At 33.3% G+C, this 26759-nt stretch overlaps 1 protein-coding gene across 1 annotated transcript in view; it reads right to left on the reverse strand.

Annotated features, from left to right (window-relative positions):
* Positions 1-12210: 12210 nt before the first annotated feature.
* The window catches only part of LOC116691809 (growth factor receptor-bound protein 10), a gene marked incomplete at its 5' end in the record, with an annotated part of 63225 nt that continues 48676 nt past the window's right edge, over positions 12211-26759 (reverse strand). Inside the window, 11 exon segments of the mRNA XM_032519723.1 lie at positions 12211-16578; positions 17102-17195; positions 17366-17453; positions 17559-17625; positions 17983-18099; positions 18364-18441; positions 18694-18792; positions 19287-19397; positions 19662-19799; positions 21277-21351; positions 22748-22863. Of these exon segments, the coding sequence (XP_032375614.1) occupies positions 16432-16578; positions 17102-17195; positions 17366-17453; positions 17559-17625; positions 17983-18099; positions 18364-18441; positions 18694-18792; positions 19287-19397; positions 19662-19799; positions 21277-21351; positions 22748-22863 (1130 nt within the window). The 3' untranslated portion in view covers positions 12211-16431.

Genomic DNA, 26759 nt, shown 5'->3' on the forward strand with positions numbered 1-26759 from the left:
TGGTGTGATAAGCGCTTGCTCTTCCTACAATCACAAGTTCCTGAAAAGCATCGTGGGGATTATTTCTAACGGTGTATTAAACAAAGGTTTTAAAGTTCAGTGCAAACATTAGTCAACAACATAGCACACAGCTAATGCTACATTATCAATGATCTAGCAACACTGTGATGCCTTCAAGGACAATTCAATGTCCCTCTAGTTGCATCACTTGAAGCATGTTCTTTAAGAACATAAATCCCGAAGACAGTGGTGTCTTCACTACCCTGTTAAAAAAGGGCATTTAAACATGACCAATCAAGAAAATTAATTTAAATCAACAGAGACAACATTTTTTGACAGAACAGTAGTTGAGTGTGGGAAGATAATATTAACTAATTGAACGTGTGATGTTTTCCTTGTTTAAATAACCTGATGAATTTTAAATGACTCATGGATGAAAAATACCATAAAAAATAACAACATACCCACCGCAACTAACCAGTCTAACGTCATGTCTTAATATTTGTTAATGGTGAGTTAAGTTTAGAGTATTCACACTTAAAGCATTTCAAATAATTTCCTTCACTGTAACAGAAATGTCATTTAGAGATTAGAATGTGTATCAGGGTACAGTTGCAGCTGATGACGGTAGCTAGGTAAGCTGCAACCTTGTCAACTCCTATCAATGTTAAATAAAGCTAAATGCATATTCGTAGTTTCCCTTGTAAAAAGTATAAACGCTCTGTAATGTTACGTTTAGCAAATTCATAGACAAAAAGACCTTTTTCTTGTTTGCTGTCTTCAAACGGGACAAAGAACAGAGACAGGCGGTCACTGAGGATGGGAAACAACAGCAAGCGATAGTGAGGAGTGAGATGAACAAGCAAAGAACAAGCTGAGACAGAGGGCCACAGAGAGATGTCAAATAGATTTATTTACTATGTAGATAGTTGCCGTTCAAAAACTAAATACATCAAATTCATTTGTCTTGAAGTTTTTAGGTGTGTACTGTATGTATAAAAAAGTTTTTCATGTCTATGTTTCCATCAAACTTGACGTCCACATTTTTTGACTTTTTTTGGACATATTAGACTATGAATCTTTATTAATTTTGACATTAATATACTAGGACTTTTTTAATTACTTACTTTTTAGACTTTTTATTACTGTTTTTAAGAAACTTTATTGTTACTTTTTGACATCAATACATCACTACTACTATTTTTGACATGCTTTACAATGACAAAATCTACATATTATTCTGATTTCTTATTAGTTTCACTGGACATATATTCTATGATATTTATCAATTTTTTTTTTCGATTTTTTATGTTTTTTCTAATAACGGTTTTTCAACACCACTATTTGTTTACTTTATTTTTTGACATCACTATACTAGACTTTTTTATCATTTTGTTCAATATACTATACTATAGTATTTTTATCACTTTTTGACATACATAACCATGACTTTTTTTAATTACCTTTTTTTATTATGCACCAAAAACATAATGTGACTTTTTTGACATACTTAGTACTATCCAAATTTTGACATACTATAGTATGCCTTTTTGTTTTAGATCATTTTTATTAATATGCTATATACTATGTTTTTTTTATCACTTCTTCATCCTCCTGTACTAATAACTTTTTCTTACTTTTATGGCATGCTATACTATGGTATTTTATTACTTTTTTCTACTTACTATATTATGACTTTTTGACATACTATACATGACTTTTTACTATTTTTATCAACATACTATATCTGACTTTTCACTTCTTTGACTTACTGTACTGTTAATTTTTATTGCTTTTTCTACATACTATACTGGCATTTTTATCACTTTTATCAACCTACTTTTATGACTTTTTTGATATACATTCCTAGGACTTTTATTACTTTTATCAACATACTATTATCCTTTCTTGACATTCTAAATATGACATTTTATTCACTTTTTTAATAAACTATATTATATTTTTTTGCATACTACTATGACCTTTTGACATAAAATACTGTGACAAATTTCAGTATGCCAGCTATGACGTTTTTATATTAATTTTATCAACATGGTATATTACGACTTTTTTGACGACATACTATACTATGACTTTTTATCACTTTATTCATTATACTATACTATAGTATTTTTATTACTTTTTCATTATACTATACTATGACTTTTCATCACTTTTTATCAACTTACTATACTGTGACTTTTTTATTACTTTTATGGACATGCTATACTATGGTATTTTTTATCACATTTTTCATCTTACTATTCTATGATTTTTTTATTACTTTTTTCAACATGCTATATTATTACTTATTTGACATACTATACTAAGACTTTTGGGCACTTTATTCAATATACTATGCAATGGTATTTTTCTTACTTTTTCATCCTACTATACTATGACTTTTCATCACTGTTATTAACTTTTTTGACTTTTTTATTACTTTTATGGACATGCTATACTATGGTATTTTTTATCACTTTTTCATCATACTATACATGGCATCTTTATCACTTTGCTGAGATACTAAACATGACTTTTTCATTGCTTTTTTCAACAACCAAAATTGTGATTTTTTTTGACATACTATACCATGGTTTTTTATCACTTTTTTCGACTTACTATACTATGATTTTTTTTATTACTTATTACTTATGTTGTTTTGAGATGGAGACAGTAGCTAAGAGGTAGAGTAGGTGTTCCCTGAAACATGAGTTTGGTGGGTCAAATCCTGGCTTTACCAAAACCTTCAGGCCCTTCTTGTTTTGAAAATTGACTTTTTTCAACATACTATACTATGACTTTTATTGCTATTATCAACATACTATATTATGACTTTTTTGACATACTATACTTAGTACTTTTTTCAACAGTCTATATTATGACTTTTTCTGACATGCAGTACTATGACAATTTTTGACATACTTTTTTATCACTTTTTTGGCTTATCTGTGACATTTTATTGCTTTTATCAACATACAATATTATGATTTTTTGACATACTATATTATGATTTTTTATTACTTTTTACAACAAACTATATTATGACATTTTTGACATACTATACTATGATGTTTTTTATCATTTTATTCGATATATTATACTATTTTCATCACTTTTTTTGACATACTATGCCATGATGTTTTTAAAACTTTTATCAACATACAATATTATGACTTTTTTGACATACTATACTATGACTTTTTTTAATTACTTTTTTCAACAAACAATTGTGACTTTTTTACATACTGTACTATGACAAATTTTGACATAGTATGTCACGACTCTTTTTTTAAATCCTTTTGTTAGTATACTATACTATGGTATTTTTATCACTTCTTTCATCTTACTATACTATGACTTTTTTATTACTTTTTAAACAAACTTTATTATTACTTTTTGACATACTTTACTATGACTTTTTTGACATCAAATCCTATGACTACTTTTTTTTCAAAAATGCCATAGTATAGTATATACTATGACTTTTTTATTACTTTTATCAACATACTATATCATGACTTTTTTGACACACTATGACTTTTTTCACTTCTTTGACTTACTGTACTGTTAGTTTTTATTGCTTTTTTCTACATACCATACTATGGCATTTTTATCACTTTTATCAACCTACTTTTATGTTTTTTTTGATATACAATACTATGACTTTTTAATTACTTTTATCAACATACTATTGTAAGACTTTTTTGACATGCTATATTCAGACTTTTTCTAAGATATTTTGGTGGAGGTAATGGCAGAGAGGTAGAGTAGGTGTGTCTTCAACCTTGAGTTGGTGGATCAAACCCAGGCTTAAACCTTTTTTTTGACATACTATAAAAATACTTTTTTATCACTTATTTCTACATCTTATACTATGGAATTATTTTCACTTTAATCAACATACCATGTTTTGACTTTTTTGACTCACTATACTGTGACTTTTTATTACTTTTATTAATGTGATATATTATGACTTTTTTTACTTAATGTACTATGACTTTTTTATTACTTTTATCAATATAATATATTATGACTTTTTTTACTTAATGTACTATGACTTTTTTATTACTTTTTTCAACAAACTATATTATGACTTTTTAAACATACTATACCATGACTTTTTCTGCCATACAATACTATGACAATTTTTGACTTACTATGCTGTGACTTTTTTTTATTGCTTTTATCAAAATACTGTATTATGACTTTTTGACATACTATACTACGATTGGTTTATCACTTTTATTAGATATACTATACTATGGTATTTGTATCACTTTTTTTGTCATAGTGTACTATGACTTTTTTTACATACTACACTACAACTTTTTTATTACTTTTATCAACGTAGTACATTATGACTTTTTTGACATACAGTACTATTACAATAATTTATGAATTCTATATTACTTTTACCTCGCGCTGGGACTGCACGGCGTATGAGGCGCGTCCCCCCGGGTGGCGGATGGGGGGTTGCACCGTATGATGTCGTGGACCAACGCAGTCTAAGGGAAGGACACCCTGACAGAAAACCACTGGCCCTCCAAGCTTGGGGGTTGGGCTGAAGGCTAACAACCTACTCCCGGAAAACAAGCTTGTTACAGAAACAACGGACATCATATTGCAAGACGCCGCCCAAAAACAACTTGGCGGCGAATGGTGGAACTGGAACGTAACGGTGCAGGCTGGAACACGTGGAACACAGCACGACGTGCAGCTGCAAACCGAACCCAGTGGAGGAGTGATGTCCAAGCCTTGTGTGCCTCCTGGCACGGAGAGAATGAACTAGATTACTTTTATGGACATACTATACCATGGCATATTTATTACTTTTTTTTCAACTTACTACAATGTGACTTTTTTATTGTTTTTTTCAACAAACTATATTATCACATTTTTCGTCATATTATACTATGACTTTTCATCACTTTTGTGGAAATACTGTACTATGGTATTTTTATCACTTTTTTGGACTTACTATACTATGATTTCTTTATTACTTCTTTCAACAAACTGTATTATGACTAATTTGACACAATAATCTATGACTTTTAATCACTTTTTTGACTTACTACACTGACTTTTTTTTATGTTCATCAACAAAGTATACTATTATGAATTTTTGACATACTATACCATGACTTTTTATTACTTTGTTCAAAAAATTATATTGTGACTTTTTGACATACTATACTGTGACTTTTTTGACATACATTACTATGACAATAATCTACATATTACTCTATGAATTCTTTATTAGTTTTATGGACATACGGCATATTTATCAGTTTTTTCGACTGAGTATACCATGATGTTTTTATCACATTTTTGACGTACTATTTAATGAATTTTTTATTATTTTATTCAATATACTGTACTATGGTATTTTTACCACTTTTTTCGTCATACTACTGTATACTATTACTTTTCAGCACTTTTGTCAACTCACTATGTGGGCAAGCTATACTATGGTAATTTTATCACTTTTTTTACATACCATACCATGGCATCTTTATCACTTTTTTCGACTTACTATACTATGACTTTTTTATTACTTTTTTTAAGAAACGTTATTATGAATATTTTGACATACTATATAATGACTTTTTGGCATACTTTACAATGACTTTTTTATCACTTTTATCAACATACTATATTGTGACTTTTTTGACATACTACACTATGACTTTTCATGACTTTTTTCGACTTACTATACTACTACTTTTTATTACTTCTTTAAAGAAACTTTATTGTTACTTTTTTGACATCAAATACTATGACTACTTTTTTGACATACTTTACAATGGCATTTTTATCACTTTTATCAACATACTATATTATGACTTTTGACATACTGTACTGTGACTTTTTATTACTTTTTTGACTTACTATGATGTGCTTTTTTAATTACTTTTATCAACATACTAGTGTAAGACTTTTTTGACAAGCTATATGCAGACTTTTTCTGGGTTTTTGTGGAGGAGGCAATGGCTGAGAGGTAGCGTCGGTGTTTCTTCAACCATGAGGTGATAGATCAAACCCAGGCTTAAACCTTTATTCAACATGCTATAAAAAACTTTTTTTATCACTTTAATCAACATACTATATTTTGACTCTTTTGAAATACTATAATATGACTTTTTATTACTTTTTTCAAAAAACTATGTTGTGACTTTTTGACACAATACACTATGACATTGTTGACATACAATACTATGACAATAATCTACACATTATTCTATGAATTCTTTATTAGTTTTATGTACATACTATGCTATGGCACATTAATCACTTTTTTTGACATACTATACAATGACTTCTTTATCATTTTTATTCAATGTACTATAATATGGTATTTTTATCACTTTGTTTGTCATACCACTGTATACTATGACTTTTCAGCACTTTTGGCAACTCACTATACTGTACTGTACTGTGACTTTTTTATAACTTTTATGGACATGCTAAACTATGGTATGTTTATCACTTTTTTACATACTATACTTTGGCATCTTTATCACCTTTTTTGACTTACTATACTACGACTTTTTCATTACTTTTTGAAAAACCAATATTGTGAATACTTTTTTATCACTTTATTAGACATACTATACTATGACTTTTTATTAATTTTCTGGACATACTATGGTATTTTAATACTTTTTTCAACATACTGTATTTTGTCTTTTTTGACATACTATACAATGATTTTTTTTATCATTATATAGTGTTTTTATTACTTTCTTCGTCATACTACTGTATACTATGACTTTTCATCACTTTTGTCAACTCTCTATACTTATACATACCATGCTATGGTATTTTTATTACTTTTTTCAACATACTATGTTATGTCTTTTTTTACATACTATACTTTGATGTTTTTATCATTTAATTTGATATACTATACTATAGTATTTTCATCACTTTTTTTGACACACTACTATGATGTTTTTAAAACTTTTATCAACATACTATATTATTACTTTTTCTACTTACTATACTATGACTTTTTTTATTACTTTTTTAACAAACTTTATTATTACTTTTTGACATACTATGATATGACGATTCCATTACTTTTTTCAACACATATTATGATTTTTTCGAAAACTTTACTATGATTTTTGTGACATCAAATACTATGACTACTTTTTTTTAACATACTAATCTTATACATACACTTTATCAACATACTAATACTATATTATCACTTTGGACATATGACCTTTTTCTTACTTTATAACATACTATATTATGATTTTTTGACACTATGACTTTTTTCACTTCTTGACTTACGTACTGGTACTTTTTATTGCTTTTTTCTACATATACTATGGCATTTTTATCACTTTTATCAAATTTATGACTTTTGATATACATTCCTATGACTTTTTATATTTTTTATCAACATACTATATTATGCTTTTTTTTGACATTCTATAAATGCATTTTATTACTTTTTTCAATAAACTATATTATGACTTTTTTGCATACAATACTATGACCTTGACATAAAATACTGTGACAAATTTCAATATGCTATACTATGACGTTTTTATTAATTTTATCACAGGGATTACGACTTTTTTGACATCTACACTATGACAATTATCTACATATTATACTATGATTTTTTTCATTACCTTTTTCTACAAACTACATTATTACTTTTTTGACATACTATATATTGACTTTTTATCACTTTATTCATTATACATAACTCTATAATTTTATCACTTTTTCATCCTACTATACTATGACTTTTCATCACTTTTATCAACTGGCTATACTGTGACTTTTTTATTACTTTTATGGACATGCTATACTATGGAACTTTTATCACTTTTTACCATACATGGCATCTTTACCACTTTAATGATTATTGATGACTATGATTTCTTAATTACTTTGTTCAACAAACTATATCATGATTTTTTTGACACATTAAACTATGACTTTTTATCACTTTTTTTGACTTCCTACACTATGACTTTTTTATTAATTTTATCAACATAGTATATTACGACTTTTTGACATACTATACTATGACTTTTTTGACATACATTATGACAATGGTTGATATTAAACTATGATTTTTTGTTACTTTTATTGTCATAATGAAGCATGGCATATTTATCACTTGTTTTTGACTTACTATACTAAGATTTTTTTATTACTTTTTTCAACAAACTTTATCATTACTTTTTTGACATACTATACTATGACTTTTTCACTTAATTCAATATACTATACTATGGTGTTTTTATCAATCTTTTCGTCATACTACACTACTACTACACTTTCTTTATTACTTTTATCAACATACTAAATTATGACCTTTTTCACATTCTATGATGTGACATTTTATTACTTTTTTTCAATAAATTATATCATGACTTTTTTGGCATAAAATACTGTGACAAATTTCAACATGCTATACTATGACGTTTTTTATTACTTTTTTCAACAAACTACATTATACTTTTTTGACATGCTATTCTATGGTATTTTTATCACTTTTTCATCACGCTATACTATGACTTCTCATCACTTTTGTCAACTTACCATACTGTGACTTTTTTATTACTTTTATGGACATGCTATACTATGGTATTTTTATCACTTTTTCTACATACTATACATGGCATCTTTGTCACTTTATTGACTTATTATACTAGGATTTCTTGATTACTTCGTTCAACAAACTATATTATGACTTTTTTGACACATTAAACTATGACTTTTTATCACTTTTTTTGACTTACTATACTATAACTTTTTTATTAATTTTATCAACATAGTATATCACAACTATTATTACTAAAGAAAATACTATGACTACTTTTTTGACATACTTTACAATTACTTTTTTATTACTTTTTTTCAACAAACCATCTTATGACTATTTTGACAAACTAAAGTATGACTTTTCATCACTTTCGTCAACTTACTATACTGTGACTTTTTTATTACTTATATGGACATGCTATACTATGGTATTTTTATCACTTTTTCAACATACTATACATGGGATCTTTATCACTTTACTGACATACTAAACAATTACTTTTTCATTACTTTTTTTACATACTATACTATTATCTACATATAGACAATTATCTACATATTATACTATGATTTTTTATTTTTGTTACTTTTATCGACATAACATACCATACAATTTTTAAGACTTTTTTATTACTTGCATCAACATAGTATATTATGACCTTTTGACATAAAATACTATGACTTTTTATTACTTTTTTCAACAAATTTTATTGGGAATTGTTTGACATACTATACAATGACTTTTTTGACATACAATAAATCTTTTATATCACTTTTTTCTATATACTATACCATGACTTTTTCATCAATTTTTTCAATAAACTATATATTATGATTTTTTTAACATACAATGCTATGACTTTTTTTTACATACAATACTATGACAATTGTCAACATACCATGACTTTTGTCATTTTTTTTAACTTACTATACTATGACTTTTTTATTTCTTTTATCAACATGCAATATCATGACTTTATTCCATTTTTAATACTTTTATGGGCATACTATATTACGGTATTTGCATCACTTTTTTCATCATACTATACTATGACTTTTTTTAACATACTATGCCATGAAAATTTTTACTTTTTTCAACATACTATACTTTGACTTCTTCGACATGCTACACTTTGACTTTTTTGTATTACTTTTTTCGACATACTAGACTATGAGTTTTTTTTAATCACTTTTATCTACATTCTCTGTGTCTTTTTCATCCCTTTTTTTAACTAACTACACTTTGTTTTTTTTATTACTTTTATCAACATACTATTTTATGACTTTTTAACATACTATGAATTTTTATCACTTTATTCGCCTACACTATGAATTTTTTAGTACTTTTATGGATATACTATACTATGGTATTTTTCTCACTTTTTTTCGTCATGCTATATACTACGACTTTATATGACTTTTTTGACATGCTAGGCCATGTATTTTTTTTTTAAACTTTTTTTCGATATGCTACGACTTTTTTAATAGGACTTTTTGACATACTTTACAATGAGAGTTTCTTTTTTTCGTCATTCTTTACATTGACTTTTAATGTTGTCATCGCGGTGGAGGCAGTGGCTCAGAGGTAGAGTACCCTTATCCATAACATTGGTAATTGAATTCCTGGCTATGCTTAAGACCGAGACACTCGCCCACGTGTAAAACAGCACCTCTGATTCATAGTTTAATCATTTTTAAACCATACAAGCTAGAGTTTTACTAATGGTTGCGTCTAAAACGTAACAAGTTAGCGGCTATGGAGGTCTCTTCCGGGTCTTTCTAGCCTCCACAGGTGATTTTCTATTGAACCTGGAACTTCCATCCTCTTTTGGGGTCGTTGGGCTTTAAATCCACACTGTTACATCCAAGATTGATCCACTTTGTGTCCATAATTCCTTGCATTTGTAAAATGGCTTATGTATTACTTATCTGTCTGTGACATAAATACATATCTGGAAGATTCATGTTCCGTTTTATTTATTTATTTGTCTTTAAGGCCCTACAACCATTTTTAACATGTGACCTTACTGCAACCCAAATATTCTAATGACCCAGTTTGTCCTAAAAAAATGATGTTCATATCTTGACTGTAGACAACAGGGTTGATGTTTTACAAGTTATTATCAAATAAATCCAGACGGACAGTGAACTGTCAAAAATGGCCTTAGGGCTCAGAGGTTTTTTTTTTAAATTACTTTTTTGACTTTTATCGACATTCTATACAATGACTTTTTTGTCACTTTTTTCTACGTACTATACTATGACTTTTATATTACTTTGTTTGACGTACTATACTGTGGCATGTTTATAAACTTTTTTTTGACTTGATACTGTGACTTTATTATTATTTTTATCAGCATACTATAGTATGACTTTTTTGACATACTTTACTATGACTTTTTACTTTAGTCAACATACTATACTATGCCTTTTTTTTTACTTTATGGACATACTATACCATGGTATTTTTATCACTTTTTTCAACATACTAGACTTTTTTGAAACACAATACTTTGACTTTTTATCACTTTCTTTCAACATACTTTACATACATACTTAACAATGACATTCTCTTTGTTTTTCAACATACTATACTTCAACAGTTCAAGTGGTCTATGTGGTTGAGGCAGTGCATCAAAGGTAAAGTAGGTAAACCATGAGAATGGTGGTTCAATTCCTGGCTTCATTGGAGCCTTCAGACACTTTTTTTTTTTAAAACAGGCTTTTTTCAACTTACTATACAATAACTTTTTCGACATTCTGTACAATTTTTATCACTTTTTAGGACTTACTATGACTTTTTTGTCACTTTTATCAACATACTATATTATGCCTTTTTTACATACTATACTATGACTTTTGTTGACATACAACACTATGACTTTTTTCGACATACTATACCACAATGTTAGACATGTAAAATGCAATATTGTTGTAGTTATTCACTCTGCTACAGACGTAAAAGCCCCCAAAGTTGTCAAATCATCACTGACAATAACTTCTTACCAGCCCTTGTAAGTGATATTGCACCATCTGGTGGACAAACTAAGGCTTACTCTTTAAATGGAATTATATATATATATATGTATATATGTGTGTGTATATGTATAAATATGCGTCTAAACATACATTGTATGTATGTATATATACATATATGTGTGTGTATATGTATAAATATGCGTATATACATACATTGTATGCATACATACTCATATGCACACACACAGATTAATTTGTGTATGTAGCCCAGGATAGGACCTATTGTGTTTTTTTCCTGGACACACCTGAATCTGGAATCTGGAGATCAACAGTTATAACAACAAATGCACATGCAGTATGGGTTGTACATAACACTGTATACACCTGTTACAACAGTGTTTAATTCTTTAGTTAGCAAATGTTAATGATGAATGTAAAGGACAAACACAGTTTATGTTTTTATATCAATGTATTAATGTTTTATTCTACTTACAATAAACAGAATATATCAGTCCCTTATTTGTACAAAAATACCTGAAAAGGTTACAATTAAGATTAGCCATTCAACTATTTACAGATTGAAGCAAAGCACATTTTGAATACAAGACCTCTCTCTTTAAAACAAAAAAGAAGAGATAAGTTACTGTTTTCTTTTTCGCATTCCCTGAAATACATAATAGTTTATATATTTTATATATTGATATATTTTTACTCTACTCGTTTGTACAGCAACGGTTTCTTGCATTGTGACAACGTTATGATGCATGAGTCCAGATGATGATCAATTCATCTTGGCAGGATCAAAGCCAAATTTTACTTTTCTGTTCTTTTGTTTGATTTCATCAAGACCTTTGCAAGCTTTGTTTGAGAGGAACGGTCCCCTCTGAACAGTAGCTTTGTCTGTCATTTGGTCGTCATATCAATTCTGGTTTTTGCAGAGAAAGAAAAGTCATCTGAGGCACCGTTTGTAGTTACCTGGCTACCACAACTTAGACTGGCCTCCAATATCATTTATTTCATTAACATGTTTGAGTGACTATTTGTAATATGATTAACTTAATCAGATTAGATTATAACTATTCTAATTTAGCAGAATTAAGAAGAGATATTTTTTGAATAGGTCACCTGTTCTTCTCAAATGACATTGTTAGAGATTTATAGGGTTTATGACAGCTCAGGTAGCCAGGCAAGCCCCTTTTTTCTAAACAGCTTAAACAATAGAATCAACACTGTTTACTATACTCTTTTAATATTTCTGGACCGTCTCCATTTTGCTGCAAGGATATTTTTCAAGTAATTAAAACTAGCAGATTGGTGGCGCCCATGCCTACAATAAAGTATGTTGTAACAACTTCCAGCTTAATAAAATAAAAACTAAAATATTTATGAATGAATCATCCTTATCTTGTACATAAAAGTCAGAGAGCTGATGGACCAGTAGTTTTAATATGCTCCAAGTCAACCCTGAGCAACCCAGTTACATTCATTTCTGTTAAGTGTTATCCAAATCCCCTGATTTATTTTTCATGTGTTTACTGATTATATTTACTTTCTGCCTTTTGCATTTAGAGTAACTGAATATGTCTCTATGCAAATACTCACTCCACCTTAAAGGCTACATGTCCCGCACATGTTGACATCTGCTACCATTCATGTCAGTCATAAAAAATGTATATACGTACAATATATATGATGGAGTTGAGGGGATGGGTGCAGAATGGGAAGACTGAATCAAATGTCTAGGAACTTAGATTAGAATTTAGAAACAACAAATATCAACATTTACGTTTGTCAAATTGTGACAATGCCATACCGTGTCTGTAAGTATTATGGGGACACTGCTGTTATGCATTTCTTCAATTACAAGCATCCTATCTAAGTATTTAAAGATTTTCATTGATAAGGTTTAACTTGAATGTAAAGGGTGTTCTTTTTCTACATCTACATTTCTACAATTCATTTTTCAAGGTGTGATGTTTGACAGTGAGTTATAGGAACATTGAGGCTTACTTGACCCAGTTTCACAAAACATTTGTGGCTTCTTTAATTTATATCTATTTTCCCTAGTTTAGGTCACCACAAAAGACTGCAAAGAGAACCCGTTTTTATAGATCTGGGAGAAACGAGAAGAGTACAACACAACGTAGTGAGTGATGCTTTGGGAAACTTGGGTATTGATTTTGTTTTCAATTTCACAACACTACACCTGTCATCTATTGGAATCACAATGTTAACCCTAGTGTGCTTTAAAACATAAATTCATATATAAGTATTGATGATGACAAAAATGTTCTTTGAATAAAACTAAATTGAACAATAGTGAACAATAAATCACACTGGTCAATCATTTCACTGTAATGACAATAGAAAACAGTACAGAATAGCGCTGAGCAAAAGAAATCCAAATTGTTCAAGTAATCAGTCACATCCAGATAAATAAATACATTTTGCTGCAACAATACTTAAAAAAAAATTGAGTCATTGCATCTTAGATAAATAATGGTGACCATGCACAGAGTCAATATGATGCAGCTATTCTGCACCTCAGATGTTCAATATACCTACTTGCATTAAAGGGCAATACAAATAGATATCTAATTGTCTGCTGGCTGGGGACCTAAACAGAGCACCCACCAAAGCTGCAACAAAATACAACTTTTAAATGTTTAGCTTTTAGGAAATTTCATGTATAGTCAAGGAATAACAAAAAAATTAGAAAACATTTTGTAGTGCGACGTTTCAAAGAGGGTGATTCTGAACTGAATGTACAGGGCAGTGCTGCAGTTGCATTGTCTGGGACAAATGTAGGTGTATCCAGCACCCGCTAACTAACTAGTAAGAGTTCCATGTCTTTTGTTTTCGGTCTAATGCTGTCATTATCGTCAGCAATTCAGTAAATTAAAATAAAGGGATGTGGGTTAAAATGTTCTAAGTGGGCCCTGTAGTACTTGTGCATCCTAAAATTTCCAGTTTTACGTTGCTGCCACACTGCTGACAGTGCATTTTCACAGCAGGCTGAAGAAAGTGCGATGAGACCGGGTGAGACAGGCAAGGAGAAGGCAGAGATAGAGAGGGAGAGGCAGCTACCATTCCAATACTCTTCTCTCTGTATATATATTTTCCAACACTTACTGTTGCAACAGCTAACTTTCCGTAGACAGTCTGCCTGAATTTATAAAGAGGCGGCGTGCAGTAGGCAAGAGGTGTATGTGATAATATTAGTCCACAAGTACTTCCAGGCAGAAAAAAAGGCTGCGTTATACAGAATGTAGTGCACAGAGTGAACTATTGGTGTGGAGTCAGAGCACATTAAACCGTGCTCTGAGCCACATTTACGTCTAACAGCATCTCAACAGGTACAGTAGGAGGCAATTTGTGGAACAATATGTAAAACCATTTTAAAAAAGAGAGTCCAGAACCAGTACAGATGTTTCCACAGTATTTACTGTATCCCTGGGCTGATCTAATTTTCTTTGACAAAAATGTTAATTTTTGTTTCTTTTTTATGTTAACTTTTTTCCCTTTGATTTGCTGAAATGCTAGTGGTCATCCTTTCTGTGCTGAGGTGAATTGAACAAAAGATTGATACTCTCCATTGTCCCACTTTATCTTTTGCAACAGGTGTCCTCACACTTTTGCCTGCAGTGAATTCCTGCATCTGGATGCACTTACTATATCCCATTCTGTATCTCGGAATAGTCACCTGGTTTCACTTTTCAACATTACAATCACTAAAACTGTCTACCTGGTTACAAACTTCCTCTAGCTTTATTACTTGCTATTTCACCCTGAATGACACCATGGTTTGTTTAACGCTTATTCATTTTTTGTGGAAGTTACATGGGACGTACTTTATTGATACGCAGCTTGCCATAGAAATAAGCCAAATGACCTTATTGCAGCATGTGTGAATAATGAAAAGTTGCTAATATCCAGAACGGAAAGGGTGATCTTCAAAATTATATATTATTAAAGAGACTATTGATAACAATACATAACTGCAATAAATGCATCATTAAGCAAGAAACCCTATGTGGTGAGAGATGAGCAAATACATTTCTGTGAGGGTGGACAATGCAGATTTTGTATTGTCTGCAATTAAAAAAATACTTTGTTTCAACAGATTTTATTTTAGCCATTTTTCACCAGGCTAGATTGACTCGACTGATGTTTCCAAACCTCAAAAGGATTCAAAAGCAACAGTCTTTCTGGCACCTCCAAATCTAGTCTATGTTGGATTTCCATGCATGCCTATGACACTAGATGGCGGTGGCACCATCTCAAAGTTAAGACAGCGTAGAAGTCATGCACCGTCAAAGGCCACTCCCAGTTTGATGAGTGCAAAACTAAGAGACAATCAACTCTCCATCTAAAGTATACCGTTTGAAAACGTGTGATGAAGTTTGAATTTCAGAGAGCTGAGTTGTCTACACGCGAAAGCTTCAACTGTCCTGCTGATTGTCCAGTGGAAAGGGAAACGCAGTCTCTACACTTAAGCTGCATGGTAAACTTTGAGTTACTGTGTCCGAGCTTATTGATGACTTATTGATAGCATAATTGTGGAAGATTTTGCAACAGCATTGACTCAAACGGCAGTGTTCATTTCCTTTCTCTTCTTGACTGAGGAACCTCTTGTGAGCAAGTTGTGCATCTGGCTCCTCAAAAACATCCTTGCAAAAGGATTCCAACAAGTCAGCAGTCTCCAGCAGACTCACGGCAATATAAACTGACAACGGAACATCGGCCAATTCACCAGCTTCTTGCAAAGAGAAAAAACAAAAAAAGAACCAACCGACAGAAGGATTCTTGTTGTTTTGTTTGTTTTAGGAAGAGTCAGGTCAAGTTTTAGGAGTCTTGGGGTCAGGTGATCCGAATATGTCATAAGGCCACAACGGTGCATGGGTGTCTGAGTTTACAAGGCAGCACTCCTCTGTTGAGCTGGTAGAACTCCACCAGCTGAATCAGGTCGGTGAATTTGGTGGCGCCATCGTCAAGGCTGAAGAAGACTTGGCCATCCTCTTCACACTGCCAGCAGCAAAGGAGCGAGCAGAGACACCGCACATGGCAAGAGAAAAGAAAAGACAAGAACATCAGACTCTTTTTTTACTCCCAAAAGGACCATAAAAAGGGTTTTACACATTTGGGCATGTTAGCAACCATTTTGCAAACCATGTATTATTTTTATAGACTGATATTTTTATAGGAAGATCAGAGAGCTCAAAGTGAGCCACCATTTTTTATTAAACTAAGGACTAAGGACAGGATCACATTATCCTTTTAAGGGCTAAATACTTTGCCTTCTGGGACTGACATAGCTGTTGGCAATAAAGTTAAGACTTTGCAACAACATGATCTGTAAGAGTGTGCAGCAGCCTTTTGGAATAACTTACTTGAATTAATACAACTGTCAAGGTTAAGGCTATTTTTTCATTAGTAAGACATGTCACAAGACACATAGTACTACTTTTAACATTCACTGACCGCTACTTAATAAAAGAAAACACAAAATAAAAGTATGTCAAATGATTAAGCACCAAGAAAAGCATACCGGTAGTATCTGGAAATGTTTGATTTTTTGGTGATGGCACAATGTGAGCACAAACGCCTTGGGGTTACTCTGACTGACTCTCAGCAGAAACAACCTGTGCAACAAGAAAAAGGAGGACACTGTGAGGACAAGTTACTTCATTTTCTGGATAAATACAAGGGAAAAAATACAAAAAATAATTGAACTTTTTTGTTCTTTTGTATACTTATTTAGCAAATAGTAAAAGTGCATGTGCATCATGTGTTTTAGCTCCAGCTCCCCTACCCATCGACTTGTCCCTGCTGGTGGATAATGCGATGGGATTCTTCTCTGGTTATCCTGCCGTGGAACCACAACTGAGCTATGTGGATGACTGCAGAGAAAATCACATTTGGAAATACATTTTAGTGTTTAGTGTATATGATATTTAAACTGAAAAAAAAAAATGTTAAAAGAAGTTAACAGGCAACAATTTTACCTGAGCTTAGTGAGGAGTGGTGTAATGGACTGTGGGAGCCTATTATGTTCATTCGTTGACTCCTCTTCTGAGAGAGATGCCACATTCAGACAAAACAACAGGGATTAGTTCAGGATCTGGTGGGTTAGTCCGCTGTATTTACCCATTTCAGTGTAACAGTGAAGAAAATTACAAGTTAAACGTCCAGATTACTTCATAATAGTCACTACTGTTTTGTAAAATTATTTCCTAACCGACTTGTGGGCCAAATCCATTAGATTACATCTGACACTTTTGCCCCACAGCCATATCAGTTTCATGAATAGACAGACAACTTTTGTCAATCAAACAGCAGACGGAAATTTGCTCTATATAAATATTTATATGTAGATCTTTTGACGTCTGCTCCGAGCATTACTGACAAAGAAAAGTGACGTTGTCTCACCCTCCACGCATGTCCCTCCTCCATGGCAGCGCTCTGAGCTTCTACAGGGTTGTCAATCACCCTACCTATCCTCCCTGAGAAATCCATGGCCACAAGGGAATTCTCCGATACGCTCCGCTAGGGGGAGACAGAGATTCAAGATAGTCAACATGTGGATAGAATGGCAGCAACACAATTGCCAGGGTGCAGCTTTGTACCAATGTAAAGAAAGGCAGTGCAATAAAACGTACTACTTATGTTGCTGTTCCTGGTGCATACAATCATTCACACAATCAATGCTTTGCTTATGTCACGACTCATTAAAGGCAAGGTTGTTATGCTGAAACCGGTGATTCACTGGTGTAGGTTTTAACAGAATTTTAAATAAAACAGCCAACTTACCACAGGTGCTGAGAAGTGTGACAGTAAGGTTTTTCTTTGTTGGGGAATCTTATAATTCTGGTACAACACAATCCCATACTGTAAAGAAAAAAAGAACATACGGATAAAGCTACACTATCAACATTCTTCATTGATTTCATTTTTTTTTTCAAAGATAAGACTGTTTGGGCTTTTTCACTTTATTAGATAGTGACAGTGGATAGACAGGTGCCTACATGGGGTGCACACACTACTGTGTGAGCTATAGGTCGCCCCAACATTCCTCATTCTCAGTGAATGTGTTGTATTGTAAACTATGTCATACAGCATATATTTTAGTCACGGTGTTACCTTAAAAAGCCGGAAGGCAGTCATCCAACAGGTCCTGCCCTGTTCATCCTCCGCACAAAGCATCCTCAACTCCTTCAACTCCCCTCGACATTTATTGGGCTGCGAATCAGAACAGAGATAATCCTCCTCATCAGCACCACCATTATCACCATAACCATATTATTGCCATAACAAGTCTGAAGTAAAAACAAAAATGTATATACAATAAGTAAATATCTACTAATATAAAGTGTAAAAAGAGCTGTTGCAACATTGTACTCAAATATATAAATGAAAATAGGTCAAGTTTAACTAATACTATACATACTGTACATATCAACCTATATATACAGATAGCTAAAGATAAATTCAGATAAAAGAACAAAAGTGTGGACATTGCAGTTAAAAAATATAAATACAAATGAGTAAGAGCTATGTAAACATTGCAACATTTCTGAAGTATTGTGAAGTATCTGTTCTGTATGTATGTGCAATGAACAAAAATTAGTGCAGGATATTTTTCTATATATATTTATTTGATTTATAATATATTAATATATCATAGTATTTCATTAGAACTCAGCCTCATTTCACTTCTGTCATCTGAGCCTCACCTTGATACAGAACTCGTAGTCTGTGGGTGCACCGTGCTGCTTTTTGCCTGTGATGACAGTGAAGATGTTGCTGTCTTCAATGTCTGCTAGTAACTGTAGATGTCTGGGCTCCTGGCGACAGAAATAATTAATAAGTCAAAACTTCACAGGGAGACACAGCCTGGGGGTATACTAACAGACAGACATATGCAGACAGACCACCATCAATAAAAGGCTGATTACGTTTAGTAATGTTATTACTATAACATGCCAATGTGGTATGCATTTGAATTCTTTAATGATAAATAATGACTGCAATTACAAAGTTACATGTTAGAAAAATGACAGTGAAATATGTTCTGTCCCTTGAAGAGGGAAAGCTTGAGTCGCTGTTACCTTAGAGGTTCCTTTTGTAGAGCAGTAGAGTCCTGAGCGCCGCAGGAACATGTAAACTTTCTTCCATGACTTTCTACCCACCTCCTTCACGTACAGATACCCCTGGATCTCTGGACAGCCACTGGTCCCTAGGAAGTTCTGAGGAAGGGAGCGAGAAAGACATGGAGCAGGGGATCAGTTTGGATTTTTACATTGTCTTGACATTGTTATACACAAACATAGATTTAAGTATAGTATATACATAATTAATTCATGTTTTTTTATGCGTTTAATTATTTTATAGGACAGCTGGCAACGTAGAAGGAGTAATCCTCTGTATGTGGGCGCGTGCTCTACCAGGTGAACTACCCAGGTGCCTAAATTCATTTATGTTTTAAGCAGGGCCTGTAATATCTATATTTTTCAATATTTTAAATACAAAGAAGGGGAAAGAAAGCCGTGTTATACAATGATCCAAGACATTGACAAATTGTCAAATACAGTACATTGCCTACATTGAATCACCAACAGTGCATTCTTATTGGAAACCCTCACAGCCTAAGTTGTCTTCTGGGTGTCTGAAGTATTTGGAGTTAGCGGTTTCCATGTTTCACAAAAACATCGCACCATGAAGTGGCAGGTTAAGTTATTAGAGCTGATTTGGAATCTGTGGCTTGCGGCTAGGAGGTAAACTGTTCCAGAGGACTTTTCAACATTTAAAGCACATGTTTCCCAGTGTTTTGGAAACATTCCACAATGGGCCTCATGCATGAGCATTTTTCCATCATTTGCGGAGTGCACGATCACATGCAACGTTCATTTAAAAGGCTCTTTTTCAGGCACTACACCTTGCTGCTTTTCGTTTACATTATGCTTCTTGCACAAATGGCAAATATTGCAAAACACCCGGTGGAACTCAGGTCAGAAACATTCTTGGTTTGGACAGCACTCTAATTAAGTGCAGAGATTTTGTGTTTAGAAAAAGTCAAAAGACCAGGGGTTTCCTGACACAACTCAGCCCCCCGCATCCCCTTTCAGTAATTGACTCCTATATGTAGAGCGTAACGTCTATATGATGAGCAGGGGAGTTAAAAGCTTTCTTTGAGTGGCAAGAATGAAGGGATGGATTCTACTTGTGGCTCTGTCTCTGACAGCTCCATGACTTCATACAGGAGAGACAGACTGCATGTAAACCCGCCATCTATTAAGACCAAAACCCTTTTAAATCCAAAGAAACTTTTTTAAGGCTCTCCTCCCAGACTTTTTCTTTTCTTCTTATCTTTTGTGAAAGCACTGTATGGCCCGTGAATTTGTGCTGTGCAAACATAGGGTAGGTACATTGAGAACTGTCTGTTATATTCCTGAGTGCCTAATTCCATCCATCATTGTTGGGTATGCGGTGTGTGTGCCGAGACTGCCGTGTGTCAACAGGGGATCAACGGTAGTTATTACTGCAGGCTCGGACGAGACACACTGTTTAAGGGTCAGATGTGAGGTATGTCAGCTTGATTGTACAGTATGCAGCGATCGCTGACTCTGAGGTAAACTAAGCTGTGTGCGTGTCAGGAACAGGAGAGAGAATGAGAGACGGCCGGAGAGAGAAACATGTGCGAGTCAGTGTGTGCGCTGCATGTACCTGAAGGAGCTGAGATGGTGGAATCATACGATTGGTGTCTTGGCACCACGCGACCATGTGCTCTGGGAAAAATGCCTGGTGGAGAGAGACAGACAGGCAGACAGTCAGAGAATATCAGCCACTGTGATAGTAATTATAGGGTAGGAACTTGGAAAAGTCAGGCAAATCTCATTAGTACAGTCAGCTGTCTTAATATTTCACAAGAATACAAAACGTATAGAGACACTTTGATGAAGAACATGTCTTTCTTTTCATCTCTGAGGCAAGTAGCCACTCTTTAGAGCAGAATATGCCAGTAGATTCTTTACTTGAACATTTCATTTGGCTGAAAGCTCTAAATACCTGAAGCCATGTGGTATACAGTGTTGGGAGTAACGCGTTATAAAAGTAACGCAATTACAGTAATGTATTCCTTTTTTTTTAACATATGGCATTACGAATTCAATTTCGGTAATATTATACTTGTTACAATCTTAGTTACGCAAGTTACACCGCATTTTAACGCAACATTTGGTGTTTTGTTTTTTTAAGAATAGAAGAATAAGTTAATACTATTGCATTTTAAAAAACGCTTGTCTTTTACCGTGACCATTTACTGGTCAATATGTCACAGTTTAACAAACAACAAAGTGAGCAGATGGCCATGTTTTACATCTAACGTCTCACGTTCATCTCAGTAAGCTAGCAAGAGTACACAGCAGAAAACTTCTGTGTAGGCTGCTTCAAAATAAAAGCACTTCCTATAATGATTTGCCATAAAATTAAGTTACTGTTAAACAAATAAGGTTGTGTACCTTTTGACATATCAGCTGTAATTCAAGTACTGTAAATAATGTAAATAGTGAGTTTTAATCACACTATAATTGACAATTTCCTATAGACTGCCTTCAGTTTTAAACTACACAACATGAATTTCTTATTCAAGTGCTTTAAGCAAACATTTTACAACAATGCCGTACTCCAATACAACTGTAGTTTTAATTGAGTATTTTCTTTTTCTACTACTTGCCTATAGTATGCTATAGTTGTCTTTTTTATAGCTTTAGTTACTTTGCATATTCATATACATTTTACAAAATATTATGAATAATCTATGATGTATTAAAGTGGATAAAGAGGAGACTTTATTGAGCCGGTGGTGAAATTCACACGCTAGCTGCCAAGTCAAACTTTTGCTGTTATTTTGGTGAAAGTAACTCAAAAGTAATGTAAAAGTAGTGTAACGCAATATAATTCAGAGACAGTAATATTGTAATATATGTATTACTCTGAAATGACAGTAACTAGTAATATGTAACGTACTACATTTTGGAAGTAACTTGCCCAACACTAGTGGTAAAACACTGCTATCCTTTTAGTAGTGTTAAAATTGGAAAAAAAAAGGGAAATTAATTAATTCATTTTTTTATCATAGGCTATAGGTGTGACATATTTCAACAAGAGGAGATGTCTTTAAAAAAAAAGCAATTACCAAGGGATTTCTGAAGAATTCATATTTGGCATAGTTCTTCCTGAAGAGAAATCTACTGTCGCTGTTCATTGAGGCCTGGACCTGAACCACCAGTTCATGGTCTTCTAGACAGCGCTCTGAGGGGAGACAGGCAGAGAGAGAAACACAGCAACAATGATGGAGATTAGGATTTAATATTCTTATAAGACTTCCATTAATTCAACATGTTTCATTGTAGGAGTGAATGACAATATGTGAATCTATCTAAACATACTGTTGATGATCACATTTTTCTTAGCATGCCACACACTACGGAAGTCTCTACTGACCTGTGTGTATATGAGAATTCAAGGGAAAGGCCCTTTATAAGAAACAGAAAGTCTAGAAAAACATTCACATAAAACTGAAAGAGAAAGTACTTTGGGCCTTTTTTTAAGCCCTACTAATCTTATTTTCTTAAAACAAGAAAAAAACATCAGTGGTGTGAGATTCTCTCACCTATTCCTAGTCAAACTACAACAACATTTTCCTAAAACCTGACCATCTTTACATGTCAGGTCAGACGTTTGTTCCAAGTGTAGCTCAGCCATACAAAATGTTTTTTGACCCTTTCTTATTCAGGGTAAGTCCTGGAAGCACGCACGTTCTTGTGCCAATATCATCTTACTCAACAGCAGAATTCAACTACACCTCAACACAGATTTACAGGATGTACATAAGACTTGTGAAAGATATTCAGACCAAGGCCTTTCTCTTTCAATGTGTGTAAAAGAGGCTGTGATTCAACTAAATGTGTTCTTACACAGGTGTGGTCAGAGGTCCTGGTGATTTATATTGTGTAACTGCGATGCTGAAACCAGCCTTGACTCAATTAATCCCAACAGCATAACAAGTTCTCTCTGTCATGTAAAAGACATCCTTCCTTTCCACAGTAGATCTAATTGCAATTCTTTAACTTAACTAACTTTTTGCAATACCAGTATTTGGTCTAATATCGTTTTTTGTTGTGAAATGAATAACTTCAGAGAAATCTAACGACACAGCTCTATCTTGCATCTCATTTCATGTGTCCCTTCGTTTCCCTTCTTTATCCCCTCTGTCACAATCTCTTCCACACTGTCACGACTCTTCTTTCCCTTCCGTTTCATCTTGTCGCCTGTCTGATGAATCACTCCAGTTCGTGACAGTGACTCACCCCGGCAACACTACCTCACTGTCCAAGAGTTGTTAAGCTTTCCGAGGTGACAAGTAGAGGTCAGTGTTACTTATCTCTCAAAGGACCATTTCATTTTATTAAGTGAGTGGGCAGCGATGTACGGGAATAGGCTTCTCTGTTCAATCACACTATTGTTCGGGTCTCTCTGAAACTTCTATTCTCATCTGTCACCAGACCACATGTGCAGACATGAAGTATCCCGACTCATACATGTGCAGTGCAGACGTACTGGCTGTGCATGCACACATGAACAAGACTTTCAGATACTGTAAAAAGCAAAATATTTAGTAATTGGCCAAAAACTGGAAAGAGTCTTCTATCTATTTACTATTGTAAAGATACAAAATATCAAAAAATACAGCCAATACTGGAACTATTGTTTAATTGACTAAGTAAATGAACTTTTCTGGTTTAGGTGGCTCCGTGCACAGACAGTAAACACAGCTAGAACTATACACAGCTACCTAACGGAGAACTATTTTAAACGCAATTACAATCACCGTTTATAATAATATATCCACATATGCCAACTATAGTAAAGGTCTACCAGGCAACCAACAGTACTCCAAATAAGCTAAATCCTTGGTGGAAATATCTCAATTACTGTCTTGATTATGCCAGACATATATAATGCATACAATACACAGAGTAAAAAACTAAATATAATTAAACTCAAACTACTTACCACCTTTTTAACAGCATTTTTTAAAATGTATTATTGTATAATAGACACAAATCCACATGTGCATGCATACTGGTTCTGTATCAGCACGGCGCTGCTTCATCCCATCTCATTTTCTAAAACTAAACTAAATTAGGATAAGTAGTTATTCTAGACCTGAAAAGAATATGGTTGCAGTACAGGTGAGCCAAAATAGAAGACAGGCTATAATAGAATATAGTTAGTCCGATCCAAAAATGATGTCATTTACAACAAGCCAGCCTAACTGTATTTGGCAACATCTTGTTGACAGCACTGATGAGAAATGTAAGCAGATCAGGATGGAGGTTAGGCCACTGGGGCATGTACTTTGAATGATGCAATATATTTTAGAAAGGTTTCCTCATGTGATAGCAATGCAGCCAAAAATACATTGAAACAAGTTGTCGTTTGTTTTGTTTTTTTATATGTTTTTTACCCTGTCTCTTCTTACAGTATGTTTCACTACCAGGCCCACTCTGCTCTATATAAAACTACACCCCCTCCTCTCCCACATCTGTTAAAGTGTACAGACATGAGCACAGAGCACAGGCTCAACTTGTCTCCCATAAGTGCTTTATAATCGCCCTCTCCTCAGAGGGAGGTTGGGTTTTCTAATGTTCAGCTGACCACAGCTTTCCAAACTTACTCTCATACTGCCAGGTCTAACACAAAATCATCCCCGACAGAAACGCAACACTCTCTTCCTCCTAAATGCAGCAACAAGTTAAAAATTCCTGGATAAACCCCTGGAATAGAACATCTTATTTTTGAACTACTGTTTTCTGCTTTTTAGACTTTTCCTTGCGTCATTTCAGTGCCACATTTGGAGTTGAAGTATATCAAAACAGTGAGTGTTGGTCTTGTAGCTTTTAGCAACAAGCTCAGTGAACTACACTGCTATACCTTCCCTCCACTTTCTCAAATACCTCAAGCAATGATTACTCCTTAATCTATGAGGAATCTATAACATGCTACCTCTCTAACTGGCCAACTAGAATGCAACACTTAAATCTGTTATATTAAACAGATATATCCCAGTTGGTACCTCCATCATAATTTTGACCTTTTTACACCACATTAGTCCTGAGGTCTCTATCTGATGCTGTGAGGGCTTCTATTGTTAGAAGAGGGGTCTAAAGAACCTTTAAACTTTAGCATAGCCGTTTAAACACTTCATCAATTATTTCCATCATCTCTCTGCCGTGTCATTTATAGTACTGGATCGATAACATTACACCATCTGTGATACTGAGTAGCACAAATCGTCAAAGGTTTTGTTACAGTGTTTATCAGTTACATCGCAAGATCCTCTAATCCATAACCTTCAATTATCACATTCTCTTCCTTTAGCTTCTCATCTCCTTGCTTTCATTTTGATCACTTTGTTTAACTCCAATTTAAGGGGGAAAAAACATCATAACGTAATCTCCTGCATTAAAAATATTCTTAAAATTATCTTAGGACCCAAAATAATCTGAGGTGGAAATATCCTGAAACATATTTCTTAACCTATAGTCTCAAAAAGACCTGATTTCAAGCAGTCTGAGTCAAGGGACCTTAGATCAGCTGACCTAAGTTAAAAATATCAGTAAAGGATGTCAAATACCATCTACAGTACGTTAGTCTCTGTTGCTTTCACTATCCTCTGCTTACATTAAAAATGTTTCTCGCAACCACCAACACCAAATGAAATTACTCTGTGATGCTCAAATGAGGTTGTACTATTTATTAATCGCTGCGTTTTTTTAATTTACGAGTACCAAAGAGAGTTTCTGCTAATTTCCCAAGCGCTCCGAGAGTATTGGGAAGTTTAATTAAGGGGCCCTGGGAAAGTCTCTGTCTGCATGCAATAACTTTCGGAAATCCTGAGCTTTCATATACACCATTTTATGCAGCTTCAAGTGTGCTAAACACTGAAGCTAGAATCTCCATCAGCCCTATCTAACTCCTTTAACTGAATTGTAAGTAAGCATCAGATTTTCTGATGACAACGTTTAGGATTGTTCATCATTGTCTTACTCATCCAACAGCAATGGTTTCATCGCTCCTACAAATACATACATACAACGCAGCCATCTTGCAAGACAAGTGCTTTTTTTCCTTAACTTTCAATT

Source organism: Etheostoma spectabile, chromosome 6 (assembly GCF_008692095.1).
Source record: "Etheostoma spectabile isolate EspeVRDwgs_2016 chromosome 6, UIUC_Espe_1.0, whole genome shotgun sequence".
In the NCBI taxonomy this organism is placed as follows: domain Eukaryota; kingdom Metazoa; phylum Chordata; class Actinopteri; order Perciformes; family Percidae; genus Etheostoma; species Etheostoma spectabile.